The sequence below is a fragment of the Panthera tigris genome, chromosome A2 (genome assembly GCF_018350195.1).
Source record: "Panthera tigris isolate Pti1 chromosome A2, P.tigris_Pti1_mat1.1, whole genome shotgun sequence".
NCBI lineage: Eukaryota > Metazoa > Chordata > Mammalia > Carnivora > Felidae > Panthera > Panthera tigris.
This window is the reverse complement of record NC_056661.1, coordinates 151,201,694-151,219,050: the sequence shown is the minus strand read 5'-3', so window position 1 is coordinate 151,219,050 and position 17,357 is coordinate 151,201,694. Positions and strand designations below refer to the sequence as shown.

The 17,357-nt window shown below is 39.9% G+C and overlaps 1 protein-coding gene across 2 annotated transcripts in view; it reads left to right on the top strand.

Moving 5' to 3' along the window:
* DGKI (diacylglycerol kinase iota) overlaps nt 1-17,357 on the top strand; it is a 442,717-nt gene that overhangs the window by 245,672 nt on the left and 179,688 nt on the right. For both annotated transcript variants that reach the window (XM_042977425.1, XM_042977422.1), the window contains exons 13-15: nt 5,501-5,614; nt 7,013-7,150; nt 11,108-11,186. In XM_042977425.1, the coding sequence (XP_042833359.1) occupies nt 5,501-5,614; nt 7,013-7,150; nt 11,108-11,186 (331 nt within the window). The remainder of the gene's footprint in view (nt 1-5,500; nt 5,615-7,012; nt 7,151-11,107; nt 11,187-17,357) is intronic.

Genomic DNA, 17,357 nt, shown 5'->3' with positions numbered 1-17,357 from the left:
GCACACAACTGGGAGAGGGGCACAGAGAAGGAGAGACAGAATCCCAAGCAGGCTCTGTACCATCAGAGCAGAGCCCGAGAAGGGGCTCAAACCCATGAACTATGAGATCATGACCTGAGCTGAGATCAAAGTCAGACGGTCAACCAACTGTGACACCCAGGTGCCCCTTAAACAGTTCTTTTTAACACATGATGACCTAAAAACTCTTAAGTACAAATATAAATGAAAACATCAGAAGAATCCTAATGTACATACTAGAAAGGGACACCCAGTCGTTAAATGCCGTCTTGATGATCTTTCAGTTCAGAAATGTTCTACTTCTTTTGATTTCTCAACATGCCCATCCTTCGCTTTTTGCCAGCATATGAGGAACTACGTGTATTGGGTCTGTTCGAAAAAAATGTCAATTCACTGTTCTTGCCACCCCTCAGCCGCCTCTGATGTTAGTACCTTGCAGAATGAAAATATTGCTCGCAGTGCACTGGGGACACATGCAGTGACAGCTAAAGCATAGTGTGGACAGGGGTGGCAGCATTGGCCAGCTGTGGGGACAGTACTGTGGGGCTGCTCAGGGACAGATCCCAGGACCGTGCTGTTTCAGATCCCTCAGCCCTGCTCCTCCTAACACAAAGGCAGGAAAGAACCTTGCGAACTCAGAAATGATTTCACCCAATCTGGATAGTTTTCTTCAGCTGTGGTGGAAAATATGCCAAGTGCTGTTTTGCAATTAATTAAATATAACTGAAGGAGTGCTGGATGAGCCGGTGGAGATGATTTGGGGGAAATGTGATAGCCTAGCAAACATAATCCCTGCTAAGAACCTGAAGCCTGGACTTCCAGAAGGAACAGGTTGCTGGTAAGCGAGAGGCCCCAAGAACAGCTTTGGGCCTGAAGATCCTTTGTATAATTCTGCTTTTATAAGGACAGATACAGATTATTACTCAAGGTCTTTTCTGTCTCCTGCTGTTGTAAGTGTATTTGTTTACTCTCTCTCTCTCTCTCTCTCTCTCTCTCTCTCTCTCTCTCTCTTTCTGTCTCTCTCTCTCTCCCATCCCTTCCTCTTTTGTAGCACCTCTCTGCTTCAGTACAGCTTGGCTTTTCTGTCTTTGATAGTGTGTGAAAGACTTTGTGATTGATGGCAGTCAAAGGTGGGATTGATTTGTGAACTTGAGGTTCAGCGTTAAGCGGAGAAAAAGGAAGAGGGCATTTTGCTTCTAGGAAACTGGACCTTCATAGAGGAAGTGAAGAGGAAGAAAAATAAAGCCTAATCACAGCAGCTAATGTTAATTAAGCATCTCCTATTTGCCAAGCTAAGAAATGTCTACATGGTGTTTAACTGATAACATACCCCTAACAGGCTTGAGAGACAGATGAGAGAACTTGGAGTGACGGAGTCACTTGCTTAAACTCACCCAGCCCATGTATGATGGAGCGGGGTTCACTGAGCTCTGTCTCCCTACACCCTACGTTCTGTTGCCTTTTGGGGAAGCTGCTGTTGAGTAATGTGGCTCTCGGATGAGAAACGCTATTGAGGACTAGGAGAAAAGATCCAGACCCTCCTCTGCTAAAAGAACTACTAGCCTACTGGTGGCACTTAAGAGAACTTCATGACACATCTTGGTTATGAAAGGCAGGTGACATTTGATGGCCCTAAGGTTAGGTAATAATGGGTTACTAAACCTACCTGGTTGTATTCAGAAGAAAATATTTGGCTATTGGAAAAAGAAAGTAGAATGTATTTATGCAATTCTTGATCGAGGGAGATAAGTAGCTGCCCATCCCTCTTTTTAAATCATGTTTATCTAATTTTGAGAGAGAGAGAGCACGCGAGCCAGGGAAGGGCAGAGAGAGACAGGGCAGAGGATCTGAAACAGCCTCTGTGCTGACAGCAGCAAGCCTGATGTGGGGCTTGAACTCATGAACTGTGAGATCATGACCTGAGCCAAAGTCAGACGCTTAATCAACTGAGCCACCGAGGCACTCTTACATTTATGCAGTTCTTAAATCATTTAATAAGAAAGGGGGAGATCCTTTAATTCAAATCAGTTATACATTTTCCTCTTCTCTTTAGGGCAAGTGTGAGAGAAAAGGAGATGGTGAGAAATCCAGGGGACCTGAGGGCTCCTGCCATTCTGAGGAACTATATCACAGTATGGTGTCGATTCTTGGCAACTTTTTTTGAGAAAACAGGAACAGCTTAAGAAGATTTGAATGAAGGCTGTTATACCGATAAAAGAATTATTAGAAGATACCCCATCAGGGGCACCTGGGTAGCTCAGTCAGTTCAGTGTCCAACTCATGGTTCATGAGATCAAGTCCTGTGTCAGGCTCTGGGCTGGCAGTGCTGGGCTTGCTTGGGGTTTCTCTCTCTCTCTCTCTCTCTCTCTCTCTCTCTCAAAATAAATAAATAAACATTAAAAAATTCTTTAAGAAGATACCCCATCAATTCATGGAAATTACAGGACACTCATTTCAGTTATTTGAAAAGTATTTGTATTTCACACACTGTGGACTGATCCTTCCTATTCCCGTCCATCTTGGTATTAGTGTTCTTCCTGCGATTTAGAATTTTTCTTTGCAGGGTCCTCTTCAGAGGAAGTTATTTTGTTGTGTTTGGTCTTTCCCTTTTCTTTCTCTGCATCCTATCACTATCCCTTCCTAGTCCTTTGCATGGTCTCCAGCACTCTGAGACTCGAGTGGGTTTTCCTTAGATGACTAAGGCACCCATCCTGAGGAGGTGTTGGATGTTTGAGGTACATCAGCAAGCCAGGGGGAAGGTGAGCCCACTGCTGGCGGCTTTCTCCCTCCAGCTGCAAGGGGTCTCCCTGTCTTTGGGCTGTGGCCTCAGGCAGGGGTTCTCACATTCTTTTCCAGCCTCTCTCCCGCTGGCCAAGAGGGACCCTTATTCATACATGGCCCCCTGTCAGGAGGGGTGAACTTCTACTCCCTGTTACCAGACAGCAGCCAAACTCCTGACTTCATCTGCTTGCCATTTTGTGTTTGCTTTGCTTCTGGTCCCTGAGGATTTATTTTTCCTATCGTTGGTGTCTGGAGTGCATTGGGCATCGGAAATGTGAACACATGACATTATCCTAACAAGAAAAGAGAGACCTGTTTCAACTATGCATAAGAAACGAATTTCCAATTTAAATCTACCTGAAAGAAAGTAGACAGATTTGTGAGTACAGTTCATAAGGGGGAGACACAGTGATCTTCTCTTAGAAAAGTTGTAAAGAGATTGCCTTCTTTATATGGGATGTTGAGTTCGAATTTCTAGAGTTCCATTGCATTTCTGAGTCTCTAGTTCTCAGGGCTATTTGCATCTGCAATCAGTGACCCCCGATTGTTGGGATTTCTGAGTTTTCATGTTTTGTAGTTTACTAGAGGGATCTGCTTCTACTGTGTGTAGTTTGTGCACAGGTAGCTGAGCAAGAACGGTATCTAGCATAGTCATCAGATCTATTTTAGCATCTGACTCTTTTTCCCCTTACACTTCATTAGCAAGCTTTGTTTGTACTGTGTGTAAGACAACTAAGAAAGTGTTAGGTCAGAACCTAAGAAGTTGTCTGGGAGGGAATTGCCCAGGGAGTGGAGGGATTTTTGGACACTTCTTTAGATCTGGATTTTTAGTTCATCATATTGGGTGAACACGGGGGTATGCCTTTCTAGAAGGTAAGCACAATTTCAGGCTTCTTGATGGACAGTCAAGTTTTACATCCTGGAAGGAATACTGTGGTAGTGAAAGGATTTTAGATGGAGTCAAGAGACCTGATAAGATCATGACATTGACACTCCTAATTATCTAGTCTTGAGCAAATTGCTTGACCTCTTTGCACCTCAGTTAATAAATCTGCAAATTAACTGAATTGGTTTGAGCAATTTCTAAGGTTTCTCCAGCATTCCAGAGATTCCAAAAGTATATGCCTCTGTCTTCAGCATGGTCAGGCCCTATCCGGAACAGGGTTTGGGTCTTTATTGAAAGGCTCTCTGTCCCAGAGTGGCTAAGAGGTCAGCCTTGGGGTTTAGCATACCTAATTTTGAATGCGACCTGTACTACATAAATGGTATGATATTACCATAGTAATGGTATGATATTACCAAGTTTTGGCCTCCTTATCTATTACATGGAGATGAGACTTCTACCTACCTTACAGAGTCATTTTGAAGTTTAATAATAAGAGAACTTTGCTCAGAAGTCAGCACATGGAAAGCAGTGATTGTCTCTCTCCTTGTTCCTTGTAAGCTCCTTGGGAGCAGGCATCCAGTCTAACTTACCTTGTTCCAGCTCATTCATCTTATTTCAGTTGCTTAGTTCTGTGTTTTATATGTAGTGTGCACTACATATACTGTTAAAGTACTATTAAAAAAAAATAAAATAGGACTCATACAAATGTAGAATGAATGCATGTCAAATTTATTTAGTTCTTTGACGAAGAGCTTAGCTCAAATTTATTTAGCTCCTCGCATCCAGCAAGATGATAGAGTTGACTTATTGGAGAAGTAGAGGGAAAGGATTATGTAGTTTATTCCAAAACAATTTTTCTAAATGTGAGATAAAATCGGTTTATGGCCATATGGGGGAATAAAACCATAACCTTTAACATAATCTTCTATTCTCGATCTTTGTGTATCCACAGGACAGAAATATTCCAGTTAGCCTACAGTTATAAAGTTCTTAGGCCTGTAAAATGCCACCTTAGTAGGACTTTGTGAGGATATGCAAGTTTCTTTTTGCCATTTCCAGGTTTTGGGTAATTATTCTAAATAGTTATAAGACCAAACCTAAAGTATTATTTATCTTAGAAAAAGATTAAATGGGAATATGATTCTAGTATATAAGTATCTATTTTCTGCCTGAACTTATAATAAGTACTAGGACCATGCATAATTATGTTTTCATAATGTTTCATTACAGAGAATATGGGGATCATTAGGAAAATGCTACTAATTTCTAAGATGGTGTTATGGAGGGTAACCATTTAATTAGTGCTTTCATAGACCATATTAAGGGCTTTATATGCATTTTAGTTTAATCTGTAAACAGTCTTGTGAGGTAGGCATTATCTCCATTTTGAAAATCAGGTAAATAAATCTCAGTGAGGTTAAATAATTTAATCAAGATGATGTAGCGAGTGTGACCAAAATTGAGATTCAGTCTGATTGTAAGTCTTGTATTGTCTCCAATGCCTATATTGTAAACCTCCCCAGATTTTAAACTGGTCTAAATTTGAAGGTAGATCTCAAGTTAAACATACAGATGAGTGGGTCCAGTTTTGCTTATATGACAGCATAAACAAAATGGTCCTTCTCCCTTTAGGGACTCACCATTTTGAAACTGTTTGAGATAAGTGGTCTGTTTCTTGACTACCAGATTAAATCGTACATATTTTAAAGAAAAGTCAAACTATATCATTTGCTTTTTAAAGCTTCCTTCTCTCAGGTTGTCTTTGTAACTTACCTATCTTTCTCATATCTCTTCTGGCCCCCGAAATGTCTGTAGGTGGGCTGGATCCTTTCTATTCTGGATGAACTGCAACTGAGCCCTCAGCCTCCCGTCGGGGTCCTTCCACTGGGAACTGGGAACGACCTGGCTCGAACTCTCAACTGGGGAGGGGTAAGAACTGTTCCCAGGGACCACCCATGCCATCAAGCAGGGGGGTCCCTGAATCCACAGATGTTCTAACGGGAAGGGAATATGCTACTGTTGTCCAAAGAATAAGTTAGAATGGAGAATTAGGGTGCCCCTGCTTCATGGTTTTATCTGGGACCTTCTTCAGTTCAAATTTAGAATCATCTAGAGAAGAAAGTATGGTATAAAAAGTGGGGGTTGGTACACAGGCCTGGGGCTTCTTGAGGTATCCATTGAAAGGTGGTGGGTGGGTTGGCCTCAAGTCTTTATGTAAAACAAGCACACGGACCTGAATTGATCCTGACCCTCAGTCTTGGCCAGAAGAGCAAATCTGGTTCAGATTACAGTCCTTTGTTTAAGAGAGTTACGGGTTTTATTGAGCATTTTGTTTTTCTGCTTGGTGTTATCGTGGCTTTGTGAAACAGATAGCCAACTGTCCTTCCCACCATACAGCCAACTTTAGTTAAGCTTAGTGGAAGAAGTTTACCTGTCACTCACCAGCTCTTTTATTAACATTTTTACAGTGTTAAGATAGTAAGGAGGCACAATATGCTAACATATGCAGCCCCACCAGCTTTTTATCTGCTCATATGAGAGATTGGACTGGGCTCCATGAAAATTCTCTTCAGATATTAGCAGATATGAATTTGACCTTTGGGTGAATTGTCCTCCATTAGGTTTTAATTCTCTTCAGATATTAGCAGATATGAATTTGGCATTGGGTGAATTGACCTCCTACAGTGAGCATAGTATAAATGATAATAAATTAGTTGCTTCATGTAAATATATTTATCACTGTTGACTCCTCACATCCAAATCAGAGACTTGACTATCCTTAATAATCATGCTGCCAGTAAATACATGCTCAAGTATTAAGTGGTTGCATAATAGGGCTGTGCCTCAGACAGACTTGCCTTCAGCCATGGAAAGAACGGTGTCCCACTGCAAGGTTAGGGAGGTGAAGTGTAATGTTAATTGAAAAAGTTGTCTCTCATATGCCACCTGGATTCCTTTCCTCCTTTTCCACACATACTTGTCCTATGTGTCTCTCAAATTCCTCTAGTAGGAGACCTGGGGAGTCCTCTTGTCACTCTGATGGAAGCAGCTATCCAGCATGGCCCTCAAATGCCTACCGGTGACTACTGGTTCTTGGTGCTGGCAAAAATTACTAAGCTCAAACCAGTTGAGCAGTATCTCTATGCACGTTATCTGTGACTTTTGTCTTAGATTCTAAGTACCTCAAGGAAAACAGTGTACTTTCCCAGCCTTGCTAATCGCAAAATAAACAGAGCTACAGCAGAAGGGCTCTTGCTTGCATGAAATACCTTTGGCTGTACTGTTCGCTACTCCAGATGGCAGTGGGTATATTCTTTGATTCCTTAGGGCTACACTGATGAACCTGTTTCGAAGATCCTTTGCCAAGTTGAAGACGGGACAATTGTACAGCTGGATCGCTGGAACCTCCACGTGGAAAGAAACCCAGACTTGCCTCCAGAAGAACTTGAAGATGGTGTGTGTAAGGTGAGAGAGCTCTTTCTTCAGCAGAGAGGAATCCTGGAGCATGTGCCTGAGTGACAGGAAATACACTCCTGGCTGGAGAATCATAGGCTGATTCCTTCCTATGAGATAACAGGATAATGTTTGAGTTTATGGCCCCGGGGGCTAGGAGTCTAACACTACTCAATGATTCTGCCTCATTGACTTCTAAAGACTGAGATCTCCTACTCCTTGTCTTCCACACCAGAAATACATATATTCATTTTCTGATCTCTCAAGCACTGCATCTCAGAACCTATGGGATGGTGAAAAAATATGGATATTCTGAAGCATTAGGCATATGGTTTTTTGATAGAAAGATAACCTCCTGAGATGTCTTGTCTGATACTAAATATCTCTTACGTTTAGGAAGTATTAACTGAGCCAGTTTCATCACTTGGTTGGGACTTGAAGATGCCTAAATAAATGTTTTGATTTCATATTTTTCCTTCAGTGATGAAGCTTTCATTTCCACCCAAGACAAATGAAAAGACACAATTGTACACATGTTAGTGCAGAGTTTTGGTGGTAAATTTGGTTCAAAGTTCGCACCTCAATTTCATATAAATTTGACAGGTTGCCAAGTAAACTCTGCTTGCATATTACTTTCCACTTTTCTTCTATGAGAGTGTTTACAAAGTTTTTCATGCATAAGAAACTCCACATGTGTCCGTGAAACATGCAGATTATGGGGCCCAGTCTCCATCGATTCTGCTGAAGTAAATGCAGGTTGAAGGATCAGAATCTGTACTTTAAATTTTAAAAAAATTTTTTCTTATTAAATTTTTTAATGTTTATTTTTGAGAGAGAGAGAGAGAGAGAGAGAGAGAGCGCAAGGGAGGGTCAGGAGAGAGGGAGACACAGAATCCATAGCAGGCTCCAGGCTCTGTGCTGACAGGGGGGCTCACACTCATGAACCGTGAGATCATGACCTGAGCCCAGGTTGGAAGCTTAACTGACTCAGCCACCCAGGTGCCCCTAAATTTTTTTTAACGTTTACTTATTTTTGAGAGATAGAGAGCATGAGTGGGGAAGGGGCACAGAATCCAAAGTAGGGTCCAGGCTCTGAGTGTCAGCACAGAGCCCGACATGGGGGCTCAAACTCCTGGATTGGAAGATGATGCTGAAGTCAGCTGAGCTGAAGTCAGACGCTTAACTGACTGAGCCACCCAGGTGGCTCTCGGAATCTGTACTTTAAATGACATCTCTGCTTTATTGGATTATGCCATTGATTGAGGTCAAGATTGTCTTGGGTCTTTTCTTTTCTTTTCTTTTCTTTTCTTTTCTTTTCTTTTCTTTCTTTCACATTTATTGTCATGGGCATTGCTGCTTTAAAATAAATTGAACCAGCTATCCTTTTGAACCCAACCAAAATCTATTTATTTATCGACACCATGATCCTAACCAATTGTGATAAACACTCAAGTTTCTTATTTGGCTAATATAAGTGAAAATACGTTTTATCTTCTCTTCATGTTTTTTCCCCTAAACCATGATCCAGAAATTATAAGGTTTCTAGTAGATACCATGACTGCTTAGTTGATTTGCATTCATAATGTCACAATGTTGCTTAAACTGCAGGTATCATCTTGGGATATGATACTTTCTAATGTATCTGACCTATAGAAATTGGGTAGAAAATAGCCAAAGTGAAAAAATAATTGTATGGAAATTTAAGGTCCTTTCTCCACCAATCTTAGAATGCTTAGGCCCTCAAGAGAAATCTCTATTTGCATCTCTTCCTGACAGCTTAAGAAATGGAAAGACTCCTTGGTGCAGCCAGGAAACATTAATCCAGATAATTAAAGGGCTTTGAAAAATTGGATTTTTGAGATGTGTAGAAAATTGAGGCAATTTTTCCTGAAAGATGTGAATAAGAATTTAATAAAAGTCTAAACTGGGGTATTATTTAGGGGATGGTAACCAAATGTTCTCCTGAGTTATCAGTGAATGCTAAGACATGGGTTAGAATTGTAGCCAAGAAAACATAAATGGTAGAGATGAACCTATCTGTGCTTTTGGCAAGATCACCAACCCTTGCTCTCATTACACAGGCTTGGTATTTTGATTAAGTGCAGGAACTGGACATTCTCAAATATGAAGCCAGGAGAATAAGACATGATTTTGGCACTGCTCTGTATTTATTTTCTCCCCTGTTCTGGAGTCAGTTGTAGCCATTTCTAAGGGGGCTGATTTGACCTCTGAATTGTTACAAGCTCTAACTCGGGACCTCCCATCGGGGTTGGGGGTGGGGAGCCTTCATTCTTTCCTTCCATTGGAGGCCAAGGCAATCTGGTTTTTTTTTTTTTTTTTTTTTTTTCTGTATTAATATCTCTTTCTGTTCCTCTCCCTCTCATTTCATTTATCTCTTAATGGGACAAGGTCCACATTCTAGTCAAACAAAATCTTGCTGATCAAGGGACGCATAAAACAGTGCAATAAACTTACTTTTGGGATCTTGAGGGTTAAACACTTATTTCTAACAGAAGACAAGTATATTTCTGTCTGGAGTCTAAACCTGATAATTATCTGGAAACATTATCCAAGCTGAGATAAAAATTGCCTATTTAATTTAACATTTACTTTCCACTCTGAGCTGCCGAAGGAAAAGTGGAAGAACTACAGTTTCCTTTCTAGCACTTTCCACATGCTTTTCTGATTGTTCTAACATTGAAGCCTTAAAAGCACATGAATTTTGCACTTTTGATGAAGGATTTTAGTTTGTATTGTCCTCTCCTTTATGGAGCTGGCATTGCTAACAGCCAGGGACCCAGAGGACTCTAGGAAGGCTTGTGTATGTCCCTGCATGTGTATCTGCATGTTTCATGATCATATTAAAGATCCAAGGTCTGATAGACTGAATAGAAATCTGGATGATACTGACAAATATGTATACACATGTATATTTCTTTCCCTATAAATCAAGGATAGCTGAATGTTTACCACTGCATAATTGCTTATGACCTATGTCAAAATAGATTTTAAAAAACCAAAGGGTAAGCATATTAAATGTTATTCATTTTAAGTTGCAATATTAATATGGTGAACATAAATTCTCAAAAAAGTATATCCTCTAATTAAGTAGCTTGCACATGATCCTTGCAATTGAATCGACTCTCTAAGTTTGTTTAGTGAATTAATTCTTTTAAAAAATTTTTTTTAGTGTTAAATATTTTTTTAATGTTTATTTATTTTTGAGATAAAGAGTGAGCAGGGGAGGAGCAGAGAGAGAGAGGGGGACACAGAATGCGAAGCAGGCTCCAGGCTCTGAGCTGTCAGCACAGAGCTCAATGCAGGGCTCGAACTCACAGACCGTGAGATCATGACCTGAGCCCAAGTTGGACGCCTAACCAACTGAGCCACCCAGGCACCCCACTTAGTGAATCATTCTTTGTAACTTAAAAAAATTTTTTTTTACTGTTTATTTATTTTTGAGAGAGAGAGAGACAGAGCATGAGCAAGGGAAGGGCAGAGAGAGAGACACACACAGAATCTGAAGCAGGCTCCAGGCTCCGAGCTGTCAGCACAGAGCCTGATGCGGGGCTCGAACTCACAAACTGTGAGATCATGACCTGAGCTGAAGTCGGATGCTTAATCAACTGAGTCACCCAGGCGCCCCGATTCTTTGTAACTATTGTACATGTGTTTCCCTGAGCTGAATTTGGCTCTCTTACTAATATCTGCAAGACCAGTTCTCATTTAATAATTTGTATTTGTGTCACTTGTTTCCTATCCTATTTAAAATCCTTGGGAGTGTTATTTGATTTGAGCTTTCGCTAATGAATTCAAAAATCTGTGTTCTTTCTACACAAAACCTTGTCCCTCGGGTTACGGCTTCTCTCTCTCCCAGGGATTGCTCCAGAAACAGGTGCCTGGCATCAGGCTTTCCTTGACTCTGTCTGGTTACACACCACTTCACCTCTACTTTGTTCATCATTGCAGCTTCCTCTGAATGTTTTCAATAATTACTTCAGCCTTGGATTTGATGCCCACGTCACACTGGAGTTCCATGAATCCAGAGGTGAGGACAACGTCCCATTTCCATCTCCCAGGGAGGAAGTTTCCAGCAGGTGTTTTGCATGTTCCCTTCTGTTTGCATATCACCTAAGTGTTGACAGTGGGCTTCAGTGTTGCTTCATTTTAACTTTCATGGCAACCTTGGGAGCTAGCGAGATAGGAGCTTCTTTCAAATAGGTCCCTGAGACCCACTTATTTAGAGTCTCAAAGATGGTAAAGGACGGCACTAGGTGTACGTTCCAGGTCTCGGACTACTAATTTTAAAGTTTGACTAGAAACTTTGAAGTTAGTGAACTACTAGGAAGTGATGAAGATTCTTTCACTAGAGTCATTAGGATCTTCACAGCTTCCGGAAACACCAGTTGTTAAAGTCCAACACTTCATATAAACCAGGGCCATTGAAATCTGGTAGCAAAAACATTCAAGTCCTCTTTGTGTGCGTAAGAGAGACAAAAGGCATTTTAGAACAATAGGGAAAACTGATAGGTGGTTTGGGTTGAAAGAAATGGTATGGTGGTGATTTGATTGGTTGCAGAGGTGCGGGGAATACCCATCGGATGAGAAAGAGGAGTGAATGAGACCCAGTAGTAGTTTCAGGGGCTAAAAGAGATGGGGTCACAATTAGGGAACAAAACCACTTTTGAAAGAGATAAGATGAAATAATGTCAAGGAGTTAAACACTTTGTAAAAAGATTTCTCATGCCATTCAGAGCTGGGAAAGTTTAGGATTTGAGCTTATGTTTTGAATCTCCAATCTTCTGTGCTCATGCTCACTCAGTGTCTCTTCATCTCTCTCTTAAAATCTCTTCTTAGTAATATAATATGTACATCTGTGTCTTTGCCTGGATCTATGCCTGTACCTAGTCCCTTGTGAATATGTTAATATATAACCAAAATAGTGCCCCGCTACAGGTTAGTATAAGTGCGTTGTGAGATAAAAGGCATAAATGAGAGGATTATTTTACTTCTTTTTTTCCAGATTCTTCAAGAGCAGAAGTGGTTTTAACTCCTAGCATTTGAAATACAGAGACCTTAAGGCTAGAATTCAAATGTTCGGATTCTAGTATTAACACAGAGAAAATTCTGATAACACTCTTAGGCACTAAAGGTCAAGAGTGAAGTTGTGGGATTAAGGGTGTTACAATGCAAAATCTAAGTGAAGTCCAAACTTGTAAGTCTCAAATTGAATTCAGGAATTTTGGTCGGCTTTGCCTTCCTGCTTTCATGAGGCTTGGAAGGTCAAATGCTGTGTGAAATAAAAGCAATACTGACCAAAGAGAGAGCCATAGTTTGACTTTTGTCTCTGAAAAGTTGGTTGATTACAGAACCACAAATATCAAATACCCAGATCAGGAACACCACCACCCTCCCACCGCCCTGCCATAGACAACTATTCAGATATGCAGAGTCCTACGTTAGGGACCACATTTATAGTCTGTTGGTCTCTCTATATTTAAGGAGACTTAATTTGGGGAAGTAAATGGAAATTACTTTCCTCATTTCTTAACCCATTTTTTTCCCTCATATTCTTCAGGAGACTCTGGATCTGGGCTTCCTAATAAAATCCTTAAGTTTCTTAATAATACTTATAATTATCACCAATGCATGAATCTTCCAAAATAGACATCCTGGCATGAAAAGAGGCCTAAATGAGTAAGTGGCAAACAATGAGCTCATTTTAGGGAGCCAAATATTTTGTCTAATTAATCTGACAGTCTCCTAATGACACACTTCCTTGTACTATGATGAAACTTCTGCGTCTCAGAGTGAAAAAAGCAGAAAGAAACGTCAAGGTGGAAACACCAGGCTTAGAATTCTTAAAGGAAAGTGATTCTTTTTTTTTTCTTGAAGTTATGGGACTATTTCATTCGAGAGAGGAGTACGCAAACTGTGGTATATGTATATGTACATCGTTTAGTATGTGTGTGATTACAAAACAATTGGTTACAAGATGCCAAGCATTGGTCTTCAAATAGTTTATTGTTGAGGCTTAGCATAGTGCTTTCATGCAGCATGAAATGGAACCGCAGTCATCTGCTCTGCATGGAAGCTCAAGCCCTTGAAAACCAACCCCTGAAGGGCTGATGGGGGGAACTGATGTTGACTGAGACAAAGGGCTGCAATATTTGTGAAGATGATAGGGAAATAAGTATTCACAAAATGCAGGAACCAGATTTGCTGGTTGATAGACCTAGACCAGAGGTGTGGACTTCTTAATATCTGTTTATCTATTCATTTTGCATTAATTCATGATGAAAAGTATAATTACCCATTGTGGTGGTGGTAGTGGTGGTTCTTCTTCTTCTTCCTCCTCCTCCTCTTCTTCTTCTTCTTCTTCTTCTTCTTCTTCTTCTTCTTCTTCTTCTTCTTTTTCTTCTTCTTCTTCTCTTCTTTCCTCTTCCTCCTCCTCCTCCTTCTTCTTTTCTTCTTTCCTCCTCCTTCTTCTTCTTCTTCTTTTCTTCTTCTTCTTCTTCTTCTTCTTCTTCTTCTTCTTCTTCTTTCCTCCTCGTTGTTGTTGTTGTTCTTCTTCTTCTTCCTCTTCTTCTTCCTCTTCTTCTTTTCCTTCTTCTCACTTTTTACTGTTTTCTGTTTGGATTTTCCCCATATTTTTTACCTGGATAGTCAAGAGATCTAAGTTCACTTGCAGAAGGAAAAGATAGTCTGGCCACATTTTCAATAGGTGCAGACTTTCTTATTTCATTGGTTATTCTCTTGGCTGTTCTCAAGCCAAGAACACTTAAGAGTTGAGATTTCATACTGTTCTCAAATGCAGACACTCACAGTTTGAGGGGTCATGACAAAACTTGTATCATTTGCCATGAAATAGTTGGAGGGTGACTCAAAGCCTCATGAGAGCCATTATAAAGAATGAGCTGGGATGGAATAGCCTATTAGGTATTAGTGAACACACACACACACACACACACACACACACACACACACACACGGGCAGTGAAAGGATTATTTTACTTCTTTTTCTCCAGATGTGTGTGTGTGTATTTGGGAATCATACTAATCTATCTATATGAAATGGGTCATAAATACAGATCTCACTAAGGCAGAGTCTTTAAAATTGTAATTGCTGAAACAGTTTTTGGCATAAATGTGAAATAGCCCATCAAATAGAGGGGATAATTAAAGACGTTTGAGATAGTTTCTTAGTGACATTACTGTGTAAGTGCTTTTAGAATTACTGGTAGTAAAGCAGGGAATAAAGATAGTCTTAACATTTTGACTGGCTTTGTACATAAAGAATGCAAACATTTGAATAATTTGGGTTTCTATATTTGATCAGAAGGTAGGTTTAGTTCATTTTATTGGAAGATAGAGATGGCTTCTTATTAAAGTGGCTATACCATGCACGGTTGAACTGTTGCTTGCATATCAGCAAGTGCAGTCATTTGGAACAGGATTTGGAGATGTAATAGACTTGGTCATTTAATTGTCAGTTGGAATCTTGCCCAGAACTTTAATAATTACTGCATTATGACAGTGCTTGAGGAAGTACATTGAAAATATTCCCATCTATTAATGTATAGCCATGTTAACAATGATTATGGTTATCAGGTGGCAAAGTTAGGTCTCCCTTTGCCAGGTAAATGAATTAGATGGTCATTTTTTTTTTTGAACATGAAGGATATTCAGCACCTCAAACTTTTAACCTGAGATGTGATGCTTAAATTTTACTGCCTCACTGAAATTACCTATTCAGCAGAGTTGAACCTTATGCTTCAATGTCAGGAAAATACAGTTATGACTCTAGAGGAGGCAGTATTTAAATTTGACTTAAGATTTACTATTTTCACTGAATATACAGAAACATGCAGATCAGCATGCTTCCAAGGATTATGAATGTTTCATAAATGAACAGATTTCCTTAAAAAGATATTTCAATGGCTTGCTAAATTTCATCATCACTGCAAAGGACATACTACCAGTCTCATGTGTAGGTACTGAGACTCAAGCACGATTTGCTCTGGAGAAACTGTCACTGTCCAAGGTTCTCTGTAAAATTATTTTCCATTTTGAACCTCTGTATGGCACTCACTCTTCGTTCAAGAATCAAGTGTACCTGCCTCTGGAACACTTTTTTGATCATTCCCTTTATGTGGGACTCTGACTTCATCTGATCTGTGTATGGCATATAAAATGTGATGTTTTACTTTGATTTTCAAACCCATCTCCTCCACTCTAAACTCATGAGGGCAAAAGACTGTATCTTCTTACATTCCCTGTGCCAAGTCTTTGGCTATCTCAATAAGTGTTACAATAATGGAAAGTGCAATTGGGAGATAGGCCCCATATATAATATAAAAGGCAACAGTAGAAAGGAGGATATAGTAAGGACAAGATTAGTTGTATAGGCAGCAAATAATATAGGAGTTTGTCAGAAAAAAAGATATTGGGGTAAAATTTCCAGAAAGGGTAGGAGGGAGCTGAGAGATAAAGGAAGAGTGTGATATATGTAGAAAAGAGCTAAAGTTGGTGAGGGCATTTCAGACAGCATAGGAACAAATGAGCTTGTGGTAAAGATGGGTTAGGATGTCCAATTAATACATAATGAAAGATTTTTTTCAATGGTGTTAAAAAATGAATAATGTCGGTAAAATATTTGTCCTTAATGGGAGATGACATTGGAAGAAAAGATCTTTTTGATGCATACAATTTGAATTGAAGGTGGTGTTGTTATTGTGGGCATAGATTTTGGAATCATTTATGTATACTTAGCTGAAGTCTTAAGATTAGGTACATATCTAATACAGAGAATATGGAAACTGTGAGTTCTGTGGAGTTCAAATTGCTTATTGATTTTCATAAACATAGAGTTGAACTCATATTTATGAATATCTCCCTTAATATGCCAGACCAATTACAGACAAAAGTAGGGTTTAGGATCCTGTTCTGGTGGCACAGATATTACTGTGTTGTACATAAAGATAGGATTAATATATTAAATCAATGGAATTGATTATACCCAGAGCCTTATTATCATTACAACTGGCTTATATCTAAAGCCAAATCATTTAGGTGATTTAGATGTTGAGATTTGAGAAGTTTGAGCTAATAAGATTTAGGTGAGATTTTTAGATTTTGAGTTAATTCCCTAATGGGGATGAGACCTTTGGGGACCTTGGAGGGAATGAATGTTTTTCATATGGGAAGGATGTGAATCATGGGGGCCAGATGGTGGGCGATGGTAGGTAGAATTTTGGCTCTATGACCTTTGCCATTTGGTGTCATGCTTGTTGGTTAGGTTATTTTACTTGGCAAAAAGACTTTTTTAATGTTACTGAGGTTAATAATTAAGCTAACCTTAAGATGGGAAGATAATTCTGGATTATCAGAGTGGGCCCAACATAATACCATGAGCCCTTAAAAGGGTAAGTGGAAAGTTGAACAGGAAGTTAGAGGGATGTGGCAGAGTTGGATAGATCTGAAGTGTAAGGACTTGATGTGCCACTGCTGGCTTTGATGGTGGAGGGGATCCCAAGCCAAGGTCTGCAGGAGGGCTCTAGAAGTTGGGAATGAACCCTAGCCAACAACAGCATGGAAGAAGAACTTCATTCCTTCAACCATAAGGAAATAGATTTAGCCAACTACTGAATAAGGTCTGAAGTGAATCCTTTTTAGAGCCTCCAGAGAAGAGTCCTGCAGACTGACGCCTTGATTTTGGTCTTGTAAGACCCAAAGTAGAGGGCTCAGGAGAGCCCCGTCCAGATTTTGGCCCAGAGAATAAGAAAATAAATGATATTTTAAGCTGCCAAGTTTTCAGGAATAGAAAACTAATACAATTAATGTTGGTGTCCAGACAGGTTATAAATAGGTTAATGGCCTAGACATACACAGTGAGTGTTTAGATCTCACTTGGTTACACCCTATTCTGCTGGAAGAGGAAGATGGGCAGTCAAAGAACTTCAGCAATAAGCCACGGATACTTCCGCTCTTGGAGTCTTGGTATACTTTGAGGATTATTGGCATTTCTTGAGAATGGCCTTTCATGGTTGACCTCATACCAATTAGCAGATACAACTCCCTTAAGGATCAAGAATGCTTAAACTTTCTTCCTGGCCCTGTCCCAATTCTGTATGTCCCCTTTTCTTGATACAGCTGGGGTCTATGTTCCTTGGTCCTCCTCAAAGACCTGTCATTTCTTACACATACACATAGACATATT